At 40.9% G+C, this 20,523-nt stretch overlaps 1 protein-coding gene across 1 annotated transcript in view; it reads right to left on the reverse strand.

Moving 5' to 3' along the window:
• The window catches only part of LOC140894967 (NAD(P) transhydrogenase, mitochondrial), a 70,427-nt gene extending 58,222 nt beyond the window's left edge, over nucleotides 1-12,205 (reverse strand). The window contains exons 1-3 of the mRNA XM_073303975.1: nucleotides 12,106-12,205; nucleotides 7,983-8,179; nucleotides 647-876 (exon numbers count right to left, since the gene is read on the reverse strand). Of these exons, the coding sequence (XP_073160076.1) occupies nucleotides 647-876; nucleotides 7,983-8,121 (369 nt within the window). The 5' untranslated portion in view covers nucleotides 8,122-8,179; nucleotides 12,106-12,205. The remainder of the gene's footprint in view (nucleotides 1-646; nucleotides 877-7,982; nucleotides 8,180-12,105) is intronic.
• Nucleotides 12,206-20,523: the final 8,318 nt, after the last annotated feature.

The raw sequence follows: 20,523 nt of genomic DNA on the forward strand, positions 1-20,523 counted from the left end.
TCCCATGTCTCTAACGCAGATCCCTGTGCCCTTGTGGAGTCCTATTTTCTAGAGCAGTGTTTCTCAACAACCAGTCCATGGACCGGTGCCAGTCCCTGAGATCTCCCTGACACAGTTTAGGAAGGTAGCAAGGAAGTCCCCGGTATCAAAAAGGTAGAGAAACACTGGTCTAGAGGTAGCAGGTCCTGATGAAGAACCAGGGCTTTAGATCAATGGTAGTAGACAAAAATGGGTTAAATGCATTTCTGTCAAATGCTCTTCATCCCATTGAGCAAGTAAGTGATTTACATTATCTGGGATGGAACAGAATGCCAACAATCATACCATAACTGGTGTGAACTGGAGTATATATTGAGCAATATTGGAAACTTAACCCTCCCATCAAAAAACAGAAATACAATGCATGCCTAATAGGTGTGAAGCAGCTATTGCTGCAAAAGCTGTTGATACAAAATACTGTACCAACTATATTACTGGACACATATAAGATTATGTTTATCATATGATTTAATGCCATAGATAAGTTGTTTTACTGATTTGATTTCATGCTGAAATTCTGATTTTCTTAAAATCAAGAGTCTCTTCTGACTTTTGCATACTGCCATTGGAATAAATATATATGATTCATGTCAGATGCTAAACTTGCCTTTAAAACAATATCTGAGCCAAATACAGTTTTCAAGTCATTGATTTCTGCTCCAGCCTCTTTGTATTGCTCATCAGAAAACTTTGCTTCTTCACCAGCTCCATGTTCCACTTGCACATTAAAGCCTTGTTGAACTAAGGCCTGGACACCGGCAGGAGAGAGTGCCACTCGCTTCTCATTTTTGCATGTTTCTTTGGGGATACCCACAACTAGATCCTTGTAGCGAATTCCTAAGTAAAAATAAAGGAAAATTGTTATTTTTCCCAATTCATGTTCGTTGGATTGTTGTTTGTGGCATAAGGGGGAAGAGTTTCAACAGCACAAAGGGTATTTCAGCATCCAACTCCCAATGGAACTCAATAGAACTGGCGTGCCCAACTCCATTAGGCACATTAGAAATCCCAGCCGAAGGACCCAATCCTGTACACCTTTACTCCCACAAGTAGTACTCAGTAGGAGTAGCTGCGTGAGGAAGGGTGACAGGACTGGGTTTGTGTTTTTTGTAACTGACACTGAATGCTACCAGATGAAACATTCTGCTGTTAACTTTTTTATAGTGCATTTTTCCACAAACACATTCACGGATGCTAAAAGGATAACAAATTAAAGTTTGGTTTATAAAACCCTTGGCTGGGATACTGCTTACACAAGTTTTCATGCTGTTTACCCTGAAAAAGGTGTGGACTTGACCACAACAAATGAAGTGACAACCTCAACTCCACTCACACATGAGGTGGAAAAACCAAAAATAAGACAGCAGCATGAGGAGAGGAAGTTTTGTTTTTCCTGGCTTCATATGTGAGAGAACTGTGCTTGTTGACAAAGAGGCAAGGACATATTGTGAAACAGTCTAAGGGCTATCACTGTAGATTTTTAAGGGTCTGATCCAGCCAGCATTCACAGTTGTAGTTACAGTGCTCAATAAATAAATGTTTTCAGGATCAGGCCCTAAACTATCATCTATATAGTGCCCAATCCTATTGCCACTAAGTCAATGGGAGTTTTTCCATTGACTTCAATGGAGCTAGACTGGACCTTTTAAGGCTCAGATTCACTCCATGTGGCAGACGGGTGGAGGAGCAACACAAGGAATACGTATCACTTAAGTCCCACTTAAAGCCTCAAGACAGGATTTCAGTGGTGCATGGACCTGGTGCTGGTCCTATGCACAGGGGTGAATTTAATTCTTGATGGCTCAATCCTGTAAAGTCCTGAACACCAAGTCCCACTGGGAGTTGAGTGCACTGATCACTTCACAGGAAGCCCAGCACCTTGCAAACCTTGATCCCACTGAAGACAATGACAAAATTCCCAATGACATCATTGGGACCACGCTCTGGCCCTAAGCTAGTAGACTAGAGTAAAATCCTTTCCCCATTCCTCCACCGTCTTACATGAGTTGTGTTTCTGTAGCCTAGAACTCTTCCTTACTCCTCAAAGCAGATCATACACGCCTGTTGGTTCACATGGGGTTAATATGGTGCAAGTCACTGAAACTTTGTGACCCCACAATTTAACTGGCAATATACAAGCTGTACATTAATAACTAATGTAGATGCACAAACTTAAACATGTGTTTGCCTAAATGTACACTGACAGTTCAGTGGCAGACAGCACTCTGTGAGGTTACCCAGACAGAGCTGACACATGCGGCTAGGATATTTCTTGTAAGAACATTCTAAACAAATCTCTTCAGTGCTGAGATGATATTTTGCTTAAAAGGTGTGATATTAATGCAAAGCTGTACACAAGCAGGGAATGACTATAAAAAACCCCAAACAAAAGAAAACAGCAGTGAGTAGCTTTGCTCAGTGGCACATGTGCAGGACCAGGCCCTGAAACTGCAACAGAAAATACCCTTTTACTTTTTAATTAAAAAAAAAAAAACTTTTATATCTGAGTCACACAAAAAAAGTCATTACGGGACGATATAAATAACGAACACAATGAAAGTGCTTGTAAGTGTACGAAGAGGAGAGAATCATTACAGCTAAACCAAAAATCCAACACAGGCATGGTTTAAATTAGCATGACATAGGAAACCAATATGGCACAGAAGATAATCATCTAAGGACTCCATCCTGCTCACCTGACTCAAGTGAGTACGCCCAATGAGGTTAGATGGTGCCCTTAGGCACAAATCTGAGCTGGAGTGGTGTGTAAATTGCCCCACTGCAGGAGGCACTGTGCCTCAGAGAGCCCTCCATGAAAGAGGACATATATGTAGAGACTGTGGGTCAGAGAATGAGCTTACAGAAATGTGGTATTATACTAAAATAGTGGCATACTATATTTCTAAAAGGAACAATCATTTAGCATTAGAATAAAGTGCTTTCTGTCAAACTCAGATTACTTGATTTTAGATTTGGGGGTTATTTTTCAGTTTCATCTCAAGTTCACTAGTACATCCCCAAAGTGGCTCGCGTGCATTTGCAAGAATACTTTTCCAGCACTCCCCCTGCCACACATAGGTGGTGGAGTCCACTACTGTGAAAGAATATTTATACATGAAATACATTTGAACAAAGATTCTTGGCATATGGAAATTTCATTGCATGCATGTGCAACTCTTAGTACTGGAAAAGTGTGTAGGCAGAAATTGGAAGAATTTACGCAGACATCCCAGGCTTTAGGGAGGAGAGATTGAATGTGTCAGGAATCAGGGCCTGCAGCAAAGCCTAATGAGCATAGCTGATTTGTAGTAGGCTACCTGATTGGCTACGCTGCCTGATTGACTGAAAGAGTCAGCAAACTGGTTCTTAAGCCCAGCAGCCACTCAAAGGACTTGCTCATGGATATAGGAACTTCCTATTTGCAGAAAACTATTTGCTAACTTCCTATTTGCAGAAAACCGAACACCCTTGCCCTGCCCTGCCCCTTCCATGAGACCACGCCCCTGCCCTGCCTCTTCTGAGGCCCCACCCCTGTTCACTCCACCCCCCTCCATCACTTGCTTTCCCCCACTTGCTCATTTTCACTGGTCTAGGGCAAGGGTGCAGGAGGGTGAGGGCTCTGGGGGGGCCAGGGATGAAGGGTTTGGGGCACAGAAGGAGCTCTGGGCTGGGGCAGGGTGTTGGGATGTGGGATGTGAGCAGGGGGTGAGGTAGGAGGTTGGGGTGTAGGAGGGAGCTCTGGGCTGGGGCAGGGTGTTGGGATGTGGGGTCTGGGCGGTGCTCACCTCAGGCGGTTCCCGGAAGCAGTGACATGCCTGCATTGCAACTGGACTTTTAATGGCCCGGTCAGTCGTGCTGACCAGAGCTGCCAGGGTCTCTTTTCGACCGGGCATTCTGGTCAAAAACCTACAACTAATAGCCCATACCAAGGCCCTAAAGCCTCAAGGTAATATAATATACACCAATGTATCCAACTGTAATATGAAATACAGTAAGCTAAAATGGCTATTTTATGATAAAATGTATATTCTAATGTGTTATGCCACATCATGCATGCTTTTTCATTAACATGTGCTGTGCTGCATATATCGTCATATATGGAAACTCAGATCAGAGCAGCAACATACATAGTGCACTGATTATAACAGATGACAAGATAATTTTGGGGAGATAAAAACAGAAATCCTATAAGGAGTGCGTTTGGTTCAGTAAATCAGCCATCTTTCACTGCATTAGAAGAAGACAGCCTGTATCAGACATCCGCCAAGTCTTCCTGGAAGTGGTAGTTTCTTTTGGAGATTTATGAATGCAAAAGCAACTGCCACAATCTAATCTGCTCTGCAGAACTACAGACATACCCAGCTCATGTAGCTATTTAAATAGTATTCCTGAAAATCTTCATTAGTTTTAACTTTTTTGAATTGTTAAAATATATCCAGTACTGAGAATGGGGCAAAAGAAGAGAATTTGTTCACAGTACACTGTACAGCCCTTGCTCAGATACAGCACATACTGTGGCTGCTACATAATCTTACCCAGTAGTTTCATAAAATACACACGGTATTCCATTAGGACTGACGGGGTAACCAGGTTCATTTTTCACTTGCTACTTGTCCTGCATAAAGGTTCTCTACAGGAACCTAACTTTCTCAGTACAGCTCCACTTGTATGCAGAAAATCACCTGGCTAAGAATCTCCTTTACAGTAATTAACCAGGATGCACACTGTGGGCATTAGTTACACACTTAATAGTTACATATTTCTTAGGGGCTATTAAGAAAGTTGTAATCTTTTCTTTCAGTTCCATGGGGATGAGGAGTAGAATAGGTCTTCACGCTAGAAATATCTTTGTATACCCATACATCTTGGTCCAAAGCATGTTTACAATCTCATAAGACCATGGATGAGAATATCTGTGTGTGATTAGCTATCAGACTACATTCCCTTCTGCAGGGTAGGGATATGGGTGACGGGAGTATTTAGCTTATTATTATGATGTATTTGGTGTACAGAAAATTCTTCCCTCAGGATGGAGAGGACAGATAACTGTAAATCACTGAAAAATCACCCTTGCCAATCCTTCATCGTTAAAACCTCCTCTAAGCTCTCTCCCCCATCTGTATTTGATCTGCTATGCACACTGTTAAGCTTGGACATTTGTTTTTTAGTAGATATTTTCTTCCATACTTCCATTCATTCTCTGCTAATGACGTCACACAGGCTTTATTATTTTATTCCCTACAGAACTTGTTATTTAGACCATGGCTTCATTCTAAACACATATAAAAAAGTCTTTTCTTTCCGATATAAATTCTTCTCTCAGCTGCTTAACAGGGTTACAGTTCTTTGCAACTAGCATTTGGGCCATCCAAATCAAACCCTTCTCCAGAAAATTTAAATTTTCCACAGCCCCACTCAGTCTGGATGTAATTAACAACATTTTAAACCATATCCTTATGTCACATATTTTAAAGTGACCCTGTCAACTTAGTTTAGGACCAACATTTGGGTTTTGTAAAAGCACATACACGCATTTTTTTCCCCAAAGCTGACTGGAAATAAGGAGTATTTTTCATAATTTCCTTTAAAATCCATTTAGAAAAACAGACTGGTTATTTAAAGATTCTTTTCTAGGGTTTGTGAACCCAAACTCAAGATCCTCGAGCTAGTGCATGCAATCAAGTAAGTGAAAATGACTTAAGAGTACCCAGACCAATTTTATTACCTAGGCTGAACTGCAAAAAGCAATTAAATAGCATACACGGGGGGAAGGTTGTTCACATTCTTTCAGCTGCAATAAAGATGTAGTAGTAATAGACAGGTGGATGTTTAAAAACATTGGGTAAAATCCTAGCCCTACTGCAGTCAATGGATTGGCATGTTATTTATTACTTTTCTTGGAAAGAAATTGTTGCCATAGCTTCTTGTGCCCTGGAAAGAGTTGTCAAGAATCACACGAGTAGCTAAAGAGGTAAATAGGGGGACTCTGTCAGTTTTTCTCATGTGTAAAATGCTGAAGTGCAATTTTTCGCTTAGCTCCATTAGTATTTATTCTTTGCTAGTTGTTCGTGGCAGCACCTTCACTGTGCTACCTGCTTTTCAGACATCCAAGAAAGGATAATCCCTGCCCTGAGAAGTTCAGTGTCAAAAGGACAGAAAGACAAACAGAGGTTAGGGGAAGGGCAACAACAAATGCAGGGCTGGTTTATGCATCGCTTCATTCTAGCTGAACCTGGATATCCAACCATCCACCAAGTTAAATACCAGAATGTCTACTGAAATCCTTTGGGAGTTTTGCCACTGCCTTCAGTGGGAGCAGGAGCAGACTTGAGATGTATATGTTCAAGGGGGAAAAATTAAACAAAGTCTACAGTAGTTTATATATATTACTCATTCCTATACACGCAGAGTAAGCAAGGGAAAGCTCTGTCTCTTCAACTCAGATCTAACCTCTTAGGTGGCTGGACACAGAAGTATCATGGTAAATATAATCGGCAGCACATTTCACCTACTTTAGAAAGCTTTCATCTGTCACTCTTATTCGTAGTTTTATTACAGTAGCTCCTGGGAGGTCCTGATCAGGACCCCAATGTCTTGAGCATTGCACAAACTGAAGCCAAGTTCCTGCTAATACCTACAGATATGCTTATCTTTATGAATATGAATAGTCCTGTTGACCTGTGTGGGACTCTTCATATGAATGGGCTAAGATGCTTCCTTCAGTATGAGGTCTTTCAGTATTTATGGTTTATTTAGTTTTCTGCATACTCAGAGCATTCCGAATACAAGATACTGTCGCAACACTCACTCAGGACTACATGCTTTCCGTGTTTCTTTTGATCTGGATACATTCGTGTTTTCTCAGTTTACTTATTGAAATTATGTAAGATTGACCATAAGACAACAATAGCATATTAAATATTGTTTAGTTTTCCCTTACAAGAACAGTAGTTTAGATTTATTTTATGATGTTCCAAAGAATAATTGCCTAACAAGATAATATAAGCAAAGTAAAGTAAACTTGAAGAAGAGCTTAATTACAAAAAGCATTGTTTGGAAATACATACCGGTGGATTGGCAGTTGAGAAATACTTGACAATTCAGTGTATAACCCAACTATCTGTTGTACTCGAAGAAAAGATAACTGGAATATCACAGTACCATCCAAATGATTCACAAAGAAAACATATTGGGAGATTTAGACAATTTTGGCCGAGGTTCTTAGCTACAACCAAAGAGCATAAAGTGCAATGCATGAGAGAGAGGCATAAAGATTGCTTTGTGCACCTGTGTGGACTCCCAATCCTGGGCTGACTATGCATTAGGCTGGTTCCAAGACATAACTAGAAGGCTGCTCTAACTTGCACCAGATAGCAGCTACCCTAAAGCATCAGACAGGCATAGGGAGGGACACTTCAAACATAGCTCCTTCTCCAGCCCTTAACTATTGGCAGTAGATGGATGAATTTCCACAATTTTTTAAAACGTTCTAAAGCTCAGTGAGCTCTTGTGCCTAAACTTAACTTCTGCCTCATAATAGATCATATTCTTCTCCCTTTCGTTCTGGTGTATGTCAATGTAGTTGAGTTCAGAGATTGACCCTGTATATTTCTATTAATAAAAAAATAAATAGAACAACCGCTTTTCAAATTAAGGGCCAGTTGAACATCTGAGTGAATGAAATATAGTGTATTTTTACAAATGCAAATCATTGCTTTTACAAAAACCGCAAAGAAATTAAATTATCTAATTAACCATGTGGAGTATGTGGACATTGACTCTGAAAGTTTAATGCGAGTAGAGATTTTTGTTATACCTGACACTGACCTCCAGATGACCTCTAACAGAAAATAAGCTTCCACAACATATGATCCATTTGAAAATAAAACTACAGCATTATGACAACAGCATCTACATACAGTCAAATCAAATACATATTGTACCTTTTGCTGCCTGTTGATTCCATAAGATTTGGAAAGTTCTAAGAGAACGTTGTCCGGTTGCTGGCTGCAGTGTTCTAGAATTTATACTGTGAAGCCAGGGCACCGAGCAACTGGTGATGCATCGCACTAGACCAGCCATCCCAGCAAATCCAGGGGACAGAACACTCCTCTGTGCCCTTGATGTTGGTCCAGTTGCCCTGTAGATATAAAAGTCTTATTGAAACCAAGTTGCTTGATTAACCCACCTCAAATCTGTATAATTTTATGTCTAAAAGGTCACTCTATGTTAGGGGCAAGAAGAAAAAAAACTCAGCAATATTCCTTTAATATTACTGTAGAATGACTGAGCCAAAGGTCTTTACATCAGGTGATGCCTGTGGAATTGAAAGCTGATGACTTGCCTAGGCATTCTGCCAGGTCACTGAACCAGCCAGACTTGAGCTAAATTCAAAATTACAAACAAATTGGGCAAAAGCTTGCACTAGATTGTCCTGACTTTTAATTCCGCAGACCAGCATAATTACTTTATTTCCAGCCAGAGTTTACTCAGACTACTCAAAAAAAATCTTACACCACCAGACTGGTATGTGCAAAGGAACAACCTGTTCATAATGAAGAAGTTTCTGCTTTTCATGAAGGACTGCTTACTGATTGAATTTCTGAGAGACATAATAGTGAAGTGAAACAATGGAGTTCCATACTCACACCACATAGCACTACATGGACATAAAATCTCAATAATAGAAGTTAGAACATAACTGGCAAAGGGTCCTTTCTGCACAGTCCATAGATCACTGCTGTCCCTTTAAACTCATTCCCCCACCCCCAAACACCAGTCTACTGACATCATGGCTGCAAATGGTACACGTCATATATTACACTCACACAGGTTCATCAGCCTTACACTGACATTTTTATCTTGGCCGTTTTAATCAGTTTAAAAGCAAATATCTTGGCTTTGTTTTACTTCATTTGGTAGCTGTCAGACAGGAAAACAAACCCTAGGTACACAGTTATTGCAAATAGTAAGATTTGTAGGAGTCATTAGAATTCAGTGCTGGGCAGACTTAGAGAGGGAGAGTGAGTCAGGTTCAAAATGGGAAGTGCAGTTGGTGGTATGTTGCTAGAAACTCAAAGCACATACCTGCAATCCCAGAATTCCTAATCACCACAACGTAACATTCAATATTCTCTGTCCCAAATGCTACATCCTAGTCTCACCCTTGAACCTGACCCCAGGTCTCTGGATGAGAGATTAGGGGGAGGATGCTTTCCTTCATTGATGGTATGAGAGAGCATTGCTGGCCAACCCTAAGCAATCAAAAATCATGAGTCAGCCCCAAAAATCATGAGATTTACCTAAAAAAAAAAAACCAACCACAAACAAAACACGCACACACAAGATTTCCCCCTGCCACAATAATACATTTTGGGTTCTTTTTATTTGCCTACTGGTTTGGGGGTCAATGCATGTCACATTTTAAAGTTTTTCTCTGCAGCTATGAGGGTTAGAACCTCTTTTTAAATAAAAGCGGAGACTCATGTATTTACATGACTCCTGGAAATGAGGCTTTAAGGAAAAGAACAAATATTGTGCAACTTATGATAAAATTGCTAGAGTTAGCAACACTGAATTCTCTGGGGATGGGGAAAAAAAAAGGGAAGAACACCATTCCATCACAGCTTCCCTATCTGAATCGTGGCTTTACTTTAGACATCTACACTAGATTGACATGTGAGTAAATGCACCAAGCTTTACTTTCCTCACTCCAGCTCCAGAGTAATCATTCATTCTCAACCAGCAAGCAATCTAGTTAATGCATCCCAGTGCACAGCGCTAGGTTCTAAAGAATTTCAGTCCCCTTTTCTTCTTATTGGACAATAGCTTTAGGGAAACATTCCCCCTCAGGCCCTTTTTCATTCCACTTCAACCGGGTGCGGGAAGTGAAGGGCCCTGTGTCTTTCAGCACTGATCTTTAATGCTGCTAAGATTGGGATATGGATGTGTTTCCATTATACACTTCTATTTCTCCAGTGGTTTACAGAGTTCAGTCAGGCTGAAATTAAATTAAATTAAATTGTACAGGACATTAGTCCATAATGCAGGCCAGCAGCTTTCAGTAATGAAAAAAATACTGAAATAAGTGATTACTGTACAGTAATTACTAGTTCTCATACCACTAACACATTCTGTATGCAGTTACATAAAAAATTATTTAAATTGTTAAGATTAATTAACCACATAACCCACACCCACCACCCTGAAAATTCAGAGTTAAAAACTTAGCAACTCCTTAAATGATAACTGCATTATGATGAACCATTTGTTCATACACACACACCAGGCAATGTGAAATATCATTAGGCAAATGGATTTTGCCAAGGTTGCTTAACTGTGTGGAGAGCCATAGACTATACATGTCATAGACTAAATTTAGTTCATCAAAATATATGGTTCCAAAATTTGGTTTTTGTTAAATTATACATAAATCATGTATTAAAGCTTAATTTTTCACAATATTCTTCTTCTGAGGTCACTAAACAAGCAAAAATACATTACAATTAGCAGCTATAACACTGATTCCATAAACCAGCATAATACATTACTTATTTCAAGATTTACAGACCAAAATCTTGGAGCTGAACACACTAGCAATATAAATTGGCATCTCAATCTTATATCTTGGGCCCATTTCTGCTTAGGGCTTATACAGAGCTCTACATTTTCAAATCACTATAAAGAAAAACATTAACTGGTTAGTTCTCACAACATTCCTGCAGTAAGCATTATGTCCACTTTACATGTGGGCTCACTGAGGCAGAGATGCTCAGATACTTGGATAAGGTCACAAAGAGAGACAGTACTAAAGCATGGATTAGAAAACTGGGTTTCCTGGCTCCCATCCCTTTACATCAGACCTCTTGACCCATGTTGAATCTCTGACTAAATCCATCTACCAAACTAACAGAATTTCTATTTCCTACTTATTTATCCTGGAAATAAACTTCCTCAGACAATCAGAACAAAGACCTATTTCTCCTTTTCCAGATACAAATAATTATTGTTAATAAAATAATAATAATAACAACAAACAACACCACAAAAAAAAATTCAACTACTTATAGCTAAGGGACAAATCCTGCACTGACAGGCCTCTTCATGCTTCACTCCTGTAGGGATAAGGAACTACTGATCTAGTGAGAATCTGCAAAAAACTCAGATTTGGCACGCACCACATTTGGTACCCACATATTACCTACACGCAGCTCTACATGACAAAAAGAAAAATATTAATGTTCAGCCAAATTCAACTATAGATTTGGAATTTACCCTCCCCTACAGTAGCATGATAACCAGACAACACTGATTCATATGGCTGAAGGAAATACAGCCTGATTCTTCTGGAAGTTTGGGCAAAGCTTTTCCAAATTTTATCTGTTTAACACCAAGCTGCTTGATGCGGCAGAGTTAGTTACCTATTTTATGTTTACTTTTTCAGCCTAATGCTGAAATCTGCAGTTCCTGGGTATTAACATCCAGTTCCTGGATATTACAGGAAAACCTCCCGAAAGGTCTCCCACAACTCTTCTGTTGCCGCCTTAATATCTGCGGGAGATTTGTAAGCCTATCTCGGATTAGTTTACAAGGCCTGATTGTGATTTCCTTTACTCCAGGTTTGCACCACTCATTTCAGTGATGGTTCTGCTGATTTGCACCAGCATAACTTGGATCAGACACAGGCCCGGTGTGTAGAAACCTTATATTCATGCCCTAGTAGATTGTACTGTGACCCCTGATTTTGAGAGGTAGGGCAGACTTGCCACATCTCACTCACTGGGAAGGACATTCCTTCATTTAGGGAGAAGTTTTAAAGACAGACAGACACACCCTGCTCTTGGGCTGAAGGATTTTGCTGTGTGTTTGAAGGAGACATTTAAAATCTCATTCGCACTGACACAGCAGTCCTGGCCTTTGAAGAAGGGCAGCAGCAGGAGTGAGACCTTCCCCCCACGACCATGAAAAAAAGTTGACAGTGTTAACACTGACAGGGATAATAACCGAGCCTGGAAAGGCAAGTGGGGCATGTTGAAGAAAGAAGAGGAAGACTAAGGTAAGACTAACCTGAGATTGGTGTCCTTAGGAGTGAGCTCTGCCCCCCATGAGATACAAAGGACAGGCCAGGAGGGAAGTTAACAGTCAGCGACCTTCACGCCAGCAGCTCACTGGCTGTGGGCACAAGTACATTTGTGTGGTCTATAAATAGGCACCATGTGATCTGAAGGCATGTTAAATTTGGCACTGACAACATGAAGACTCTCTCAGTAAAACACACAGGGGGTTCCTGGCAGCCTGCCTATAGCCCTGACATTTGCAAACATCCCTGCAACAGTTGGAGACTGCAACCTGCAATAACTAACCTAACAGCCAGCCCCATAGCATTGTCCCTGTGAGTCCAGTAGGGGGGCAGTAGCCGCAAGTACTTACATGTAATGGTCCCTCTGCTCCAGGACCTAACTCCTTGGGAAAATAAAGACATTGTTTTGTGAGCTCTCTGCTCTGCCACCATGATGTTGGCTTGTAGCTGTTGTTTCGCTTTGTCTGTCTCGTCTCTTTTCCTTTTGTTCAACAGAGAGTCACACTGTAAGACACAATCAGACCTGGGGTTACAGTAAGGGGGGTGGAAGTGGGCCTGGGGCTATATTTTAAACAACCAGGAGAAAACAGAATATTGACATGATGGGGAAACAGCTGCATTAGACAACATTATGTCTGCATTAGGGTTATTTCCTGTGCATGGACAGCATGATTCTAAAATATATAAAAAAAAAATTCTTGAAGGCATTGACCTTTACAGAAGATGGAAACATAGCCCTTCATGGAAGAGAAATGGCAAAATCCGATCTGGTTCATAGTGGAAATGGAAATCTTGGTCCAAAACTTCAGAGTTTTTTTCCCTTTTATAACATTTGGTCAAAGATTCTTCTCAAACTTTGCCAAGAACAAATGAATAATACATTACTACAAGTGTAACCACATCCTGCATAAAACTATACAATCACATTTTTGGAATCTGATCTGATGTACACAATGGAAATAAACCAGTAAATTTAAGTTTAATTAGAGTCTGAGCATGACAGCAGTCACATGCTAAAGGACACACTTTTCCACAGTTAGGGGACCCTTTCTAGATGTACAGAGTCTGCTCTCCCGATAGCCAATGGTAATGTCAGAACATCCTAAATTGCTACAAGCAGTTTGTCTCTCTTGTGGTTATGGTGATGATACAGCTCTGTTAAAGAACAGAGAAGCAATAACTGGGTGCTTTACACGTCCATTTCTAAAACAGTCATGAAGTAATGCATTCCTTTTCCATGTTGTATCAAATAATGTATTGAAATGTAATAATGCAAGTGAAGATTAATCTGCCTGTGTAGTACTTGTGCATTTTGATGTATATTAAAATGCTCATGTCTTGGCTGTTTTTATGAGTATTTCTAATGGGGTATTGGCCACATCTCTTATTTGGGCATCCAGAACAGCTTAGAGTCTAACAAGAGGCCTAGATTGGGAACTGTATCACAAATGGCAGCTTCGCTCCTTCAACCAAGGGGGTCATTCTTCACCCATTCTTTGATTGCTTCCCTCAATCTATCAGCCTTACCAGTATCTTCCTGTGACTGAGCTTTAACAAGCTAGGTCTCATACGTATACATTTAACAGGGAACGAGGACCCTGCAATACCCCACAAGCCCTGTAATACCCCACTGTAATAGAGCTAGGCTGCTGGTTGTCCTTGGGAATTAGCTTGTCAGCCTCTGGAGCGCCCTCTGCCATCTGGTGATCCGCCTTACTGCCAGTCCCAGTCCCTCCCAGGAGCCGGTGCCTCTTCCCACTGGGGTACTGCCACTGGCAGTAAACCCCAACAATCCTGAGGGTCTCCCCTCCCCGGGGAACCCCCACCCACTACCTCCACCTCACCTCAGTCTTGGCTACTGCCAGTCATCGCTTAGCCCCGCTTCCCACGGCAGACTGCAGTGTATCAGCCACTCATCACAGGTGAAGGGGTTTAGACCTGCTGCCTCTGTCTATCCATGGGCTGCCCCCTTGCAACTCTAATAGGCCCTCCTAGGTCTCACAACCTGGGGGCTTCCACGCCGGAGCTCCCCGGCTCCCGTGGCCTTTCCCCGTCAGCCCTGCTCCAATCTAGGTATTCCCTCAGGTCCCTGCAGCCAGGGCCTTCCCTCTCTGAATGCAGAGAGAGACTGGCTAAGCTTCAGCCTAGCAGCCCCTTTATAGGCCCAGCTGTGGCCATTTTCCCATTCAGCCTAGCCTTTCTTGCCCTCAGCCCTGGCTCTCGCCCAGGGCTGGCTTTTAAGCCCCACAGGGCAGGAGCAGGTAACCACCCCTCTACACCCACAAAACAGTACCCTTGAGAGAGATTAAAAATTGCCCTGAAGTGCCTTCTGGATGCCTCACAATGGAAAGAGAATAGCTATTTAATCCATCCTTGTTAGGGACCTGTCCCAAGGTGAACCCACCACCAGAGCATCCCCTCCTGCTAGGTCAGGGTGTAGCAGGGGTTCTTCACCACCTTGTTGTCTGTCATCAAGTGCTGTAGCTGTTTGCAGTTTCCATGGGCTGGACCTCCAGCCAGGTCACTTTTCAGTTCAGCCCCTTCCCTAGATAACAGAAAAGTCAAAACAGAAAAAGGTAACATCTAATGGCCTTTATGCCAGGCCTTCGGCTCATCAGTCTCTCTGCCTCTTCTAGTGTTGAGGCTTGTGTTTCCCCTCTCGCTGGGGGAATAGGGGAAGCCAGGCCATGCCCATCCTCTCCTCTGCGTTCCAGCCCACTGACTCCATGTTAGGCAGGTAAGCACTGCTCCTTACAATCCTTCACTGTTTCCCTGTGCTTCTCCTACCTTCCCGTCACTTGTACACATCTCTCACCAAGCTGTGGACGCCACTATTTCTGCTCTGGAGTTCTGTCTCCTGGTGCATCTTCTTCACAGTCAGCTACTGTGGAACTTCCCCAAGGCCACTTTCAGCCCCTCTGGCAGCAGCCCTTCTCTGTCTGAGTGGCAGCTGTTTATGCCATCTGTTGTTAATTGGTCCCTTAGTTGCAGCTGGAGGGACAATTGGTCCATCAATTAACTTCCTCTTGGTTTTCACAGTGTGGGGGTCTACACAGCCTGTCACAGGACCACACATATGTCAAAACCACCTCATGGTCAGTAGTACCAAAGCTGCTCATAGAGCTAAAAGAATCAGCATGGACATTTTATCCTCATCTGTTGCCTGGAGGCCACCACTGGAGTTTCTGTCCCATATGCATGCTACAACCTTCCTCAGCAACTTTCCCAAAATGGAAGATTGGAAACAAGACACAAGTTAGCAATCAGTGAGGGCTGATGGGCACCTGCAGCTCCCATTGATTTAATCTGGAATTGGATAACCAGCATTTCTGAAAATCAGGTCCAAGGTATCATAAATTGAGACATCAAATCAGTGGATACTTTAGAAAATGTTGACCCTAAAATTTCTACATCTCAGCTTCCCCATCTGTTAAATGGAGAGGTATTGGAAGGCTCATTTTATTAGTATTTTACATGTATCACTTTACAAATACTAAGTATAATTTTTTCTTCACAATTATTTAAGCTACCATACTGCATTAATCTAAATGTATATGTTTTATGTGACTGCGTTAATAAAACAGTAAACCTTATTGCATTGCTGTAAACAGTACAAACTAAGCAACATGAATCTGAAAGCCGTAAAACTTTCTCTGCCTAATTTTTAGACTGCTAGATTCAAACAATGTAACAGATCAAAGGGCAGAACACAAATCATTGTTATGTGCTCTGCTCATAGGATAGTAATTTTATTATAGATGTATCAAGCAGCAGAATGTAGTTTGGTTTTACAAAATACTAGTGATTAACTCAGGCCTTCTGCATAAATAATAATGTCCCATACAACTATATGCGTATTGCACTCTCTGACTTAAATGTGGCCTCCCAGCTTTTTTTGCTAAGGTTGGTAAGCTGACAGATGGTTTGTTTATGAACCATCACTTCCTGAGGTGCCTCTCACCCTGAGGTCCTTAGAAAACTGCAAAACCTTCCTTTTTGACAAAGCCTCTCCACCCAAGAATGACATTCACATTCACTGACACCCCCTGCTACCCAATAAATCCCCTGAGGAGATGAAAAACTTAATTTTTTTTTAAATATATAAAACCCCAAATTCCTACCCCAGACAAACTTTTTATCCCCAAAAGGGAGAAGTGCTAGAAACTCCATTAAATCCACTAGACACTTTGCTATTGCTATTGATTTTTCATAGAAGACACTTGGATACTATGGTGATGGGTGGCATTGTAAAATCCGAAGGAAGAGAGGTAGATTCTGCTGAGAATCTGTTTCTCAAACTGAGATTTATTAATTAGCCAGTTCTTGCTACTGCATTTGGAGGCCATCTTGGAATTCAGTGGCAAGCTCTTCCTAACCATCACACTGTCGCATTAAGAAAAAAAAGAGGGGGTTTCTACCAAAACATGTTCCACAGGGTTCTTAATCATCTAGACGTCACTACCTCATCTTAGCCTGACAGAGACCAGACTCGGTCAGGGAACGCAGTAAAACACCTCCTTTGTGAGTATTTTGAGATTGCTGGCTTTGGTGGTGGATTGAGGTGCAGTAGATGTATTTCTCTTTCTGGAGTCAGAAACATTGCTAGCCTTTCATCAATCCTACCTAGCTGCTTTGGGTGGCAAGGGACATTTGTTACTGAGGTCTTTTTTTATGAACGCAATTTTAAGTTTTCATACAGCAGCTAGGGTAAAAAAAGCTGTTTTAAAATTGAAAATAATAAATAAATAAGGAAACCTATCACTGAATGAAAACAGTAACAAATATATAAGCCCCTTGTCAGTATGTGTCACATTCTATGGCCGTGACTTTCTACAGAAAGTCCATACACAGCCCAATAGTTGAAATCCGATTAAATACCATAACAGATGTACACAACCTGATCAATTAAATATGTAGTCTAATATTCAAAACAACATGACCTAGCACTTTAACTGAGAGCTCGAGTCTCAGCGCCAGGACTTGACTTTCATTTTTGATTTAATGCAATTTACAAGCATGTATTTCCTCCAAGTTACTTATCTGGGTCGTTATTTATGTCTTCTGAAATGTGGACAACAGAAGCACTAGAGCATGAAGTTTAACCAGACTTCAAAAACCCCAGAAGAAATTTAGATTATGATCTGTATGGGATTAGGCCATGAATACTTCACTATCTTTGACTCCCTTACTGGCAGATAAATAACATATCCCCATCTTCTTTGTGTCTGAACTTTGAGACGGGATTAGCACCAGTTACTAGAGATTGGCAAAAGAGATTATTATTATGGAGAGATTATTGACCAGCATTTAATCTCTGGAAGTTAAAAACAGAACAGTGCTTTTATTAGACAGTGCTTTTATTAGACATCTTGAGCAGGAGACGGACTAATAAGGGAGTCTGACTCTCAATACGGAGCTTTGGATGAAGAATACAGTCACTACACTGCAGTTGCTGGATACAAAAATAAATCTTGTTGGCAGTAGAGCGATTATGTTGGAAATAGAAAAGGAGTACTTGTGGCACCTTCAAATAAATTGGTTAGTCTCTAAGGTGCCACAAGTACTCCTTTTCTTTTTGCGAATACAGACTAACACGGCTGTTACTCTGAAACCTGTCATTATGTTGGAAATGCTGATTGTGGTGTTGTAAAAGGTTTTAAACTCTTGAAAACATGTTGAGAAGCTGAAAATTGTAGATTTACAGTCTTTCAGGCAGGCAGTAAGGTGTAAAGATTAAGTCTTTTTACTGTTATGAGGTTTAAGAGTTTTTATGAGTTTAAGAGCTCCTTTAGGGTATTTATTTCATATCGATAAGGACTATAGCATTGCAGTGCAGGCCCCAAATCCAAAACAGATTGATAAATATAATTTATCTGAAATAATGTGTCCGACATGCTGACGTTTAGCACCTCCATTCTAGACGATATGACATTTAAGACAGTGAATTAGAAAACAAAACCTCTGCCATATAAAGGAAGGGAACAGGAGGCATATTCTTCCTGATGGCTGTGAGCAAGTAGATTGCAAAGGTACAAATACTGTACTATATTTATGAGAGACTGAAGGGCAAGGATTGTTCATTAGGGCATCGCTGCATTTTATCCAGTGCATCTTTTGGTCTCCCTTGAATGAAAATAATATATCTTACCTAATTATGACAAAATACAGGATTTAATATACCAAAAGAATGGATGGATACTGAGAAATATTCTTTGTTGGAAAGAAAATGTCATTCAGATATTTGATTTGGAACCATCCCACAAGATGGAAATGCAGAATTCTCTACAGGCATTTCGTTAAACCTGTTATATGTAAAATGTTTACTCCTACTTTCCCTCCCATCACTCTCAGGACTGAGTAGCAATTTTTAAAAAAATGAGAATTACTGAATGACAGACTGATCTAAAAAATTGTAATTAGTAGGCATATTTAATGATATCAGGCTATTTGTATTATGTTATTAATGCCTAATTTAATTAGTAACAGCCTGGCAGAACCATTAATAAACAGTTGGATTTTAACTTTAAAATTACTGTGCAGGTAATTCCAAGAATAACAAAAAGTATTTAATAAGAAATTAACACATTGGTATTATAATCAGTCTCTTGTACACTTTTATCATCTCATCTAATATATGCAATCATTTCTGAGATTGTATTCTCTACAGGATCTCTCTTTCTTGAAATATTTTCATTCCTTCCAAAGTCAATATTGTTTAAAAACCACAACACTCTTCAGCTCTCTACATACTCATTATATTATATATTATAGTGGTGCAGTTAGTGGAGTCTTGATCATCCACTTAAGGAATGCTGCTGTAGGATGTGGGGGAAATCCTGACCCAAGTATATATATTGACGTATACTGTACATGTTGACGTATCAGAGCAACATTATGGCATCTAGGTCTCTTCTAGGCTTCATTAATGTGGTATACCATCTGGCTTAGCATGCTATCTAGGGCCATTATTCATGACATTCACACAGCAGTACTCAACAATCTAACTACAGTTTCCTGCAGAAATGAACCAGAACTGGAACATTCAGATCTGGATATGAACTTACCTATAGTTGGAAAGCATTCCATTTGCGCCCCTCTCTAATTCCACATTAACACCACACTTTCCATGCTACATGAGGCACATAAAACACAATTTAGATAAAATATTTATATAATTTGGCTTTTGTACTGTATCTTACTATAAAACACAACTACAATATATGCTTTCTGACTGGAATGATGGCAAGATAATGTTCTTAAAAGCATGTACAAGACAAGTGAGATTACATGAAAGTTAGTTTCAACATCTGACCATGAGTAGGGAAATAGATTATTCCCCAGCTCACCAACACATCCTTCTCCATGAAGTCTATTCCAGAGACCCTTAAGGGAGAGGAAGAGGTGATTTAATCATAGACTCCTAGAATTGTAGCACTGGAAGGGACCTCGAGAGGTCATCTAGTCCAGTCCCCTGCACTCAAGGCAGGACTACGTATTATCTAGATCATCCCTGACAGGTGTTTGTCTAACCTGCTCTTAAAAGTCTCCAATGTCAGAGATCTGATTCTCTTCCTCCATCTAACCGCAAACACAAAAATGCAACCAAGAGAAAGAATTTTTCCTATTCCTTTTAACAAGTAGGGGCAAGAGGTCCCTTCCCCCCTCCCCCCGCATCTGTCTCTGGTGACTAGGGATACCATGGGGTATAGAGGAAAATATGTTCTTCTGCTTCTTCAAGCAGACAGTCTCACAAGGCTGGGGAAATGAGTTCTTCCAGACTATGGGATACATCCCTGGAGACTGCACCTTGACACAATGGGAAGGCTTGGGTGTTCCAATAACGCCAAGCACTATTGCAGCAGGAGTTTTAACTACCAGTCGGGCCATCTGAACTGAACAGGTCAAAGGGAAGGTACCAGATGAAAGGCAGTCCACTGGCCCTCCAGATTGAGGCTTGAGTGATAGGCCAACAATCTATCCTTATAAAAAAGTTAAGTTACAGAAACATAACAAGGTAGCTATTCCGGCAAACAGCATTACAGTCAGGGATGGCAGAGGCTTGTTTGTGCCGTAAGCAATGTTTGATGGTGTGGGAAGGATTCAGAGGGGATACCTAGTCCCAGGAGGGTAGAGAGTCAGCTCCAGGATTGAGAACTGTGGTGTATGGGAGACAACATCCTTTCCTTCTCTTCAAGCTCCTTTGCTACTCTCTACCCTACACGAGGTCTTAGGAGAGGTTGGTTTGGCCTTTTCCAGCAGACTGATCTATCTCCTCAGACAACAGTGGACCCAATATCAACTGCCTACATGCTTCAAAAAAGTAACTTAGATGGATTAGGGTCCCACTTCAGCAAACTTTTTTAAAGACAAAATTGACTCAGGTGAAAGTTTGTTATTTTTTTCAA

This window comes from Lepidochelys kempii, chromosome 10, assembly GCF_965140285.1.
Source record: "Lepidochelys kempii isolate rLepKem1 chromosome 10, rLepKem1.hap1, whole genome shotgun sequence".
In the NCBI taxonomy this organism is placed as follows: Eukaryota; Metazoa; Chordata; order Testudines; family Cheloniidae; genus Lepidochelys; species Lepidochelys kempii.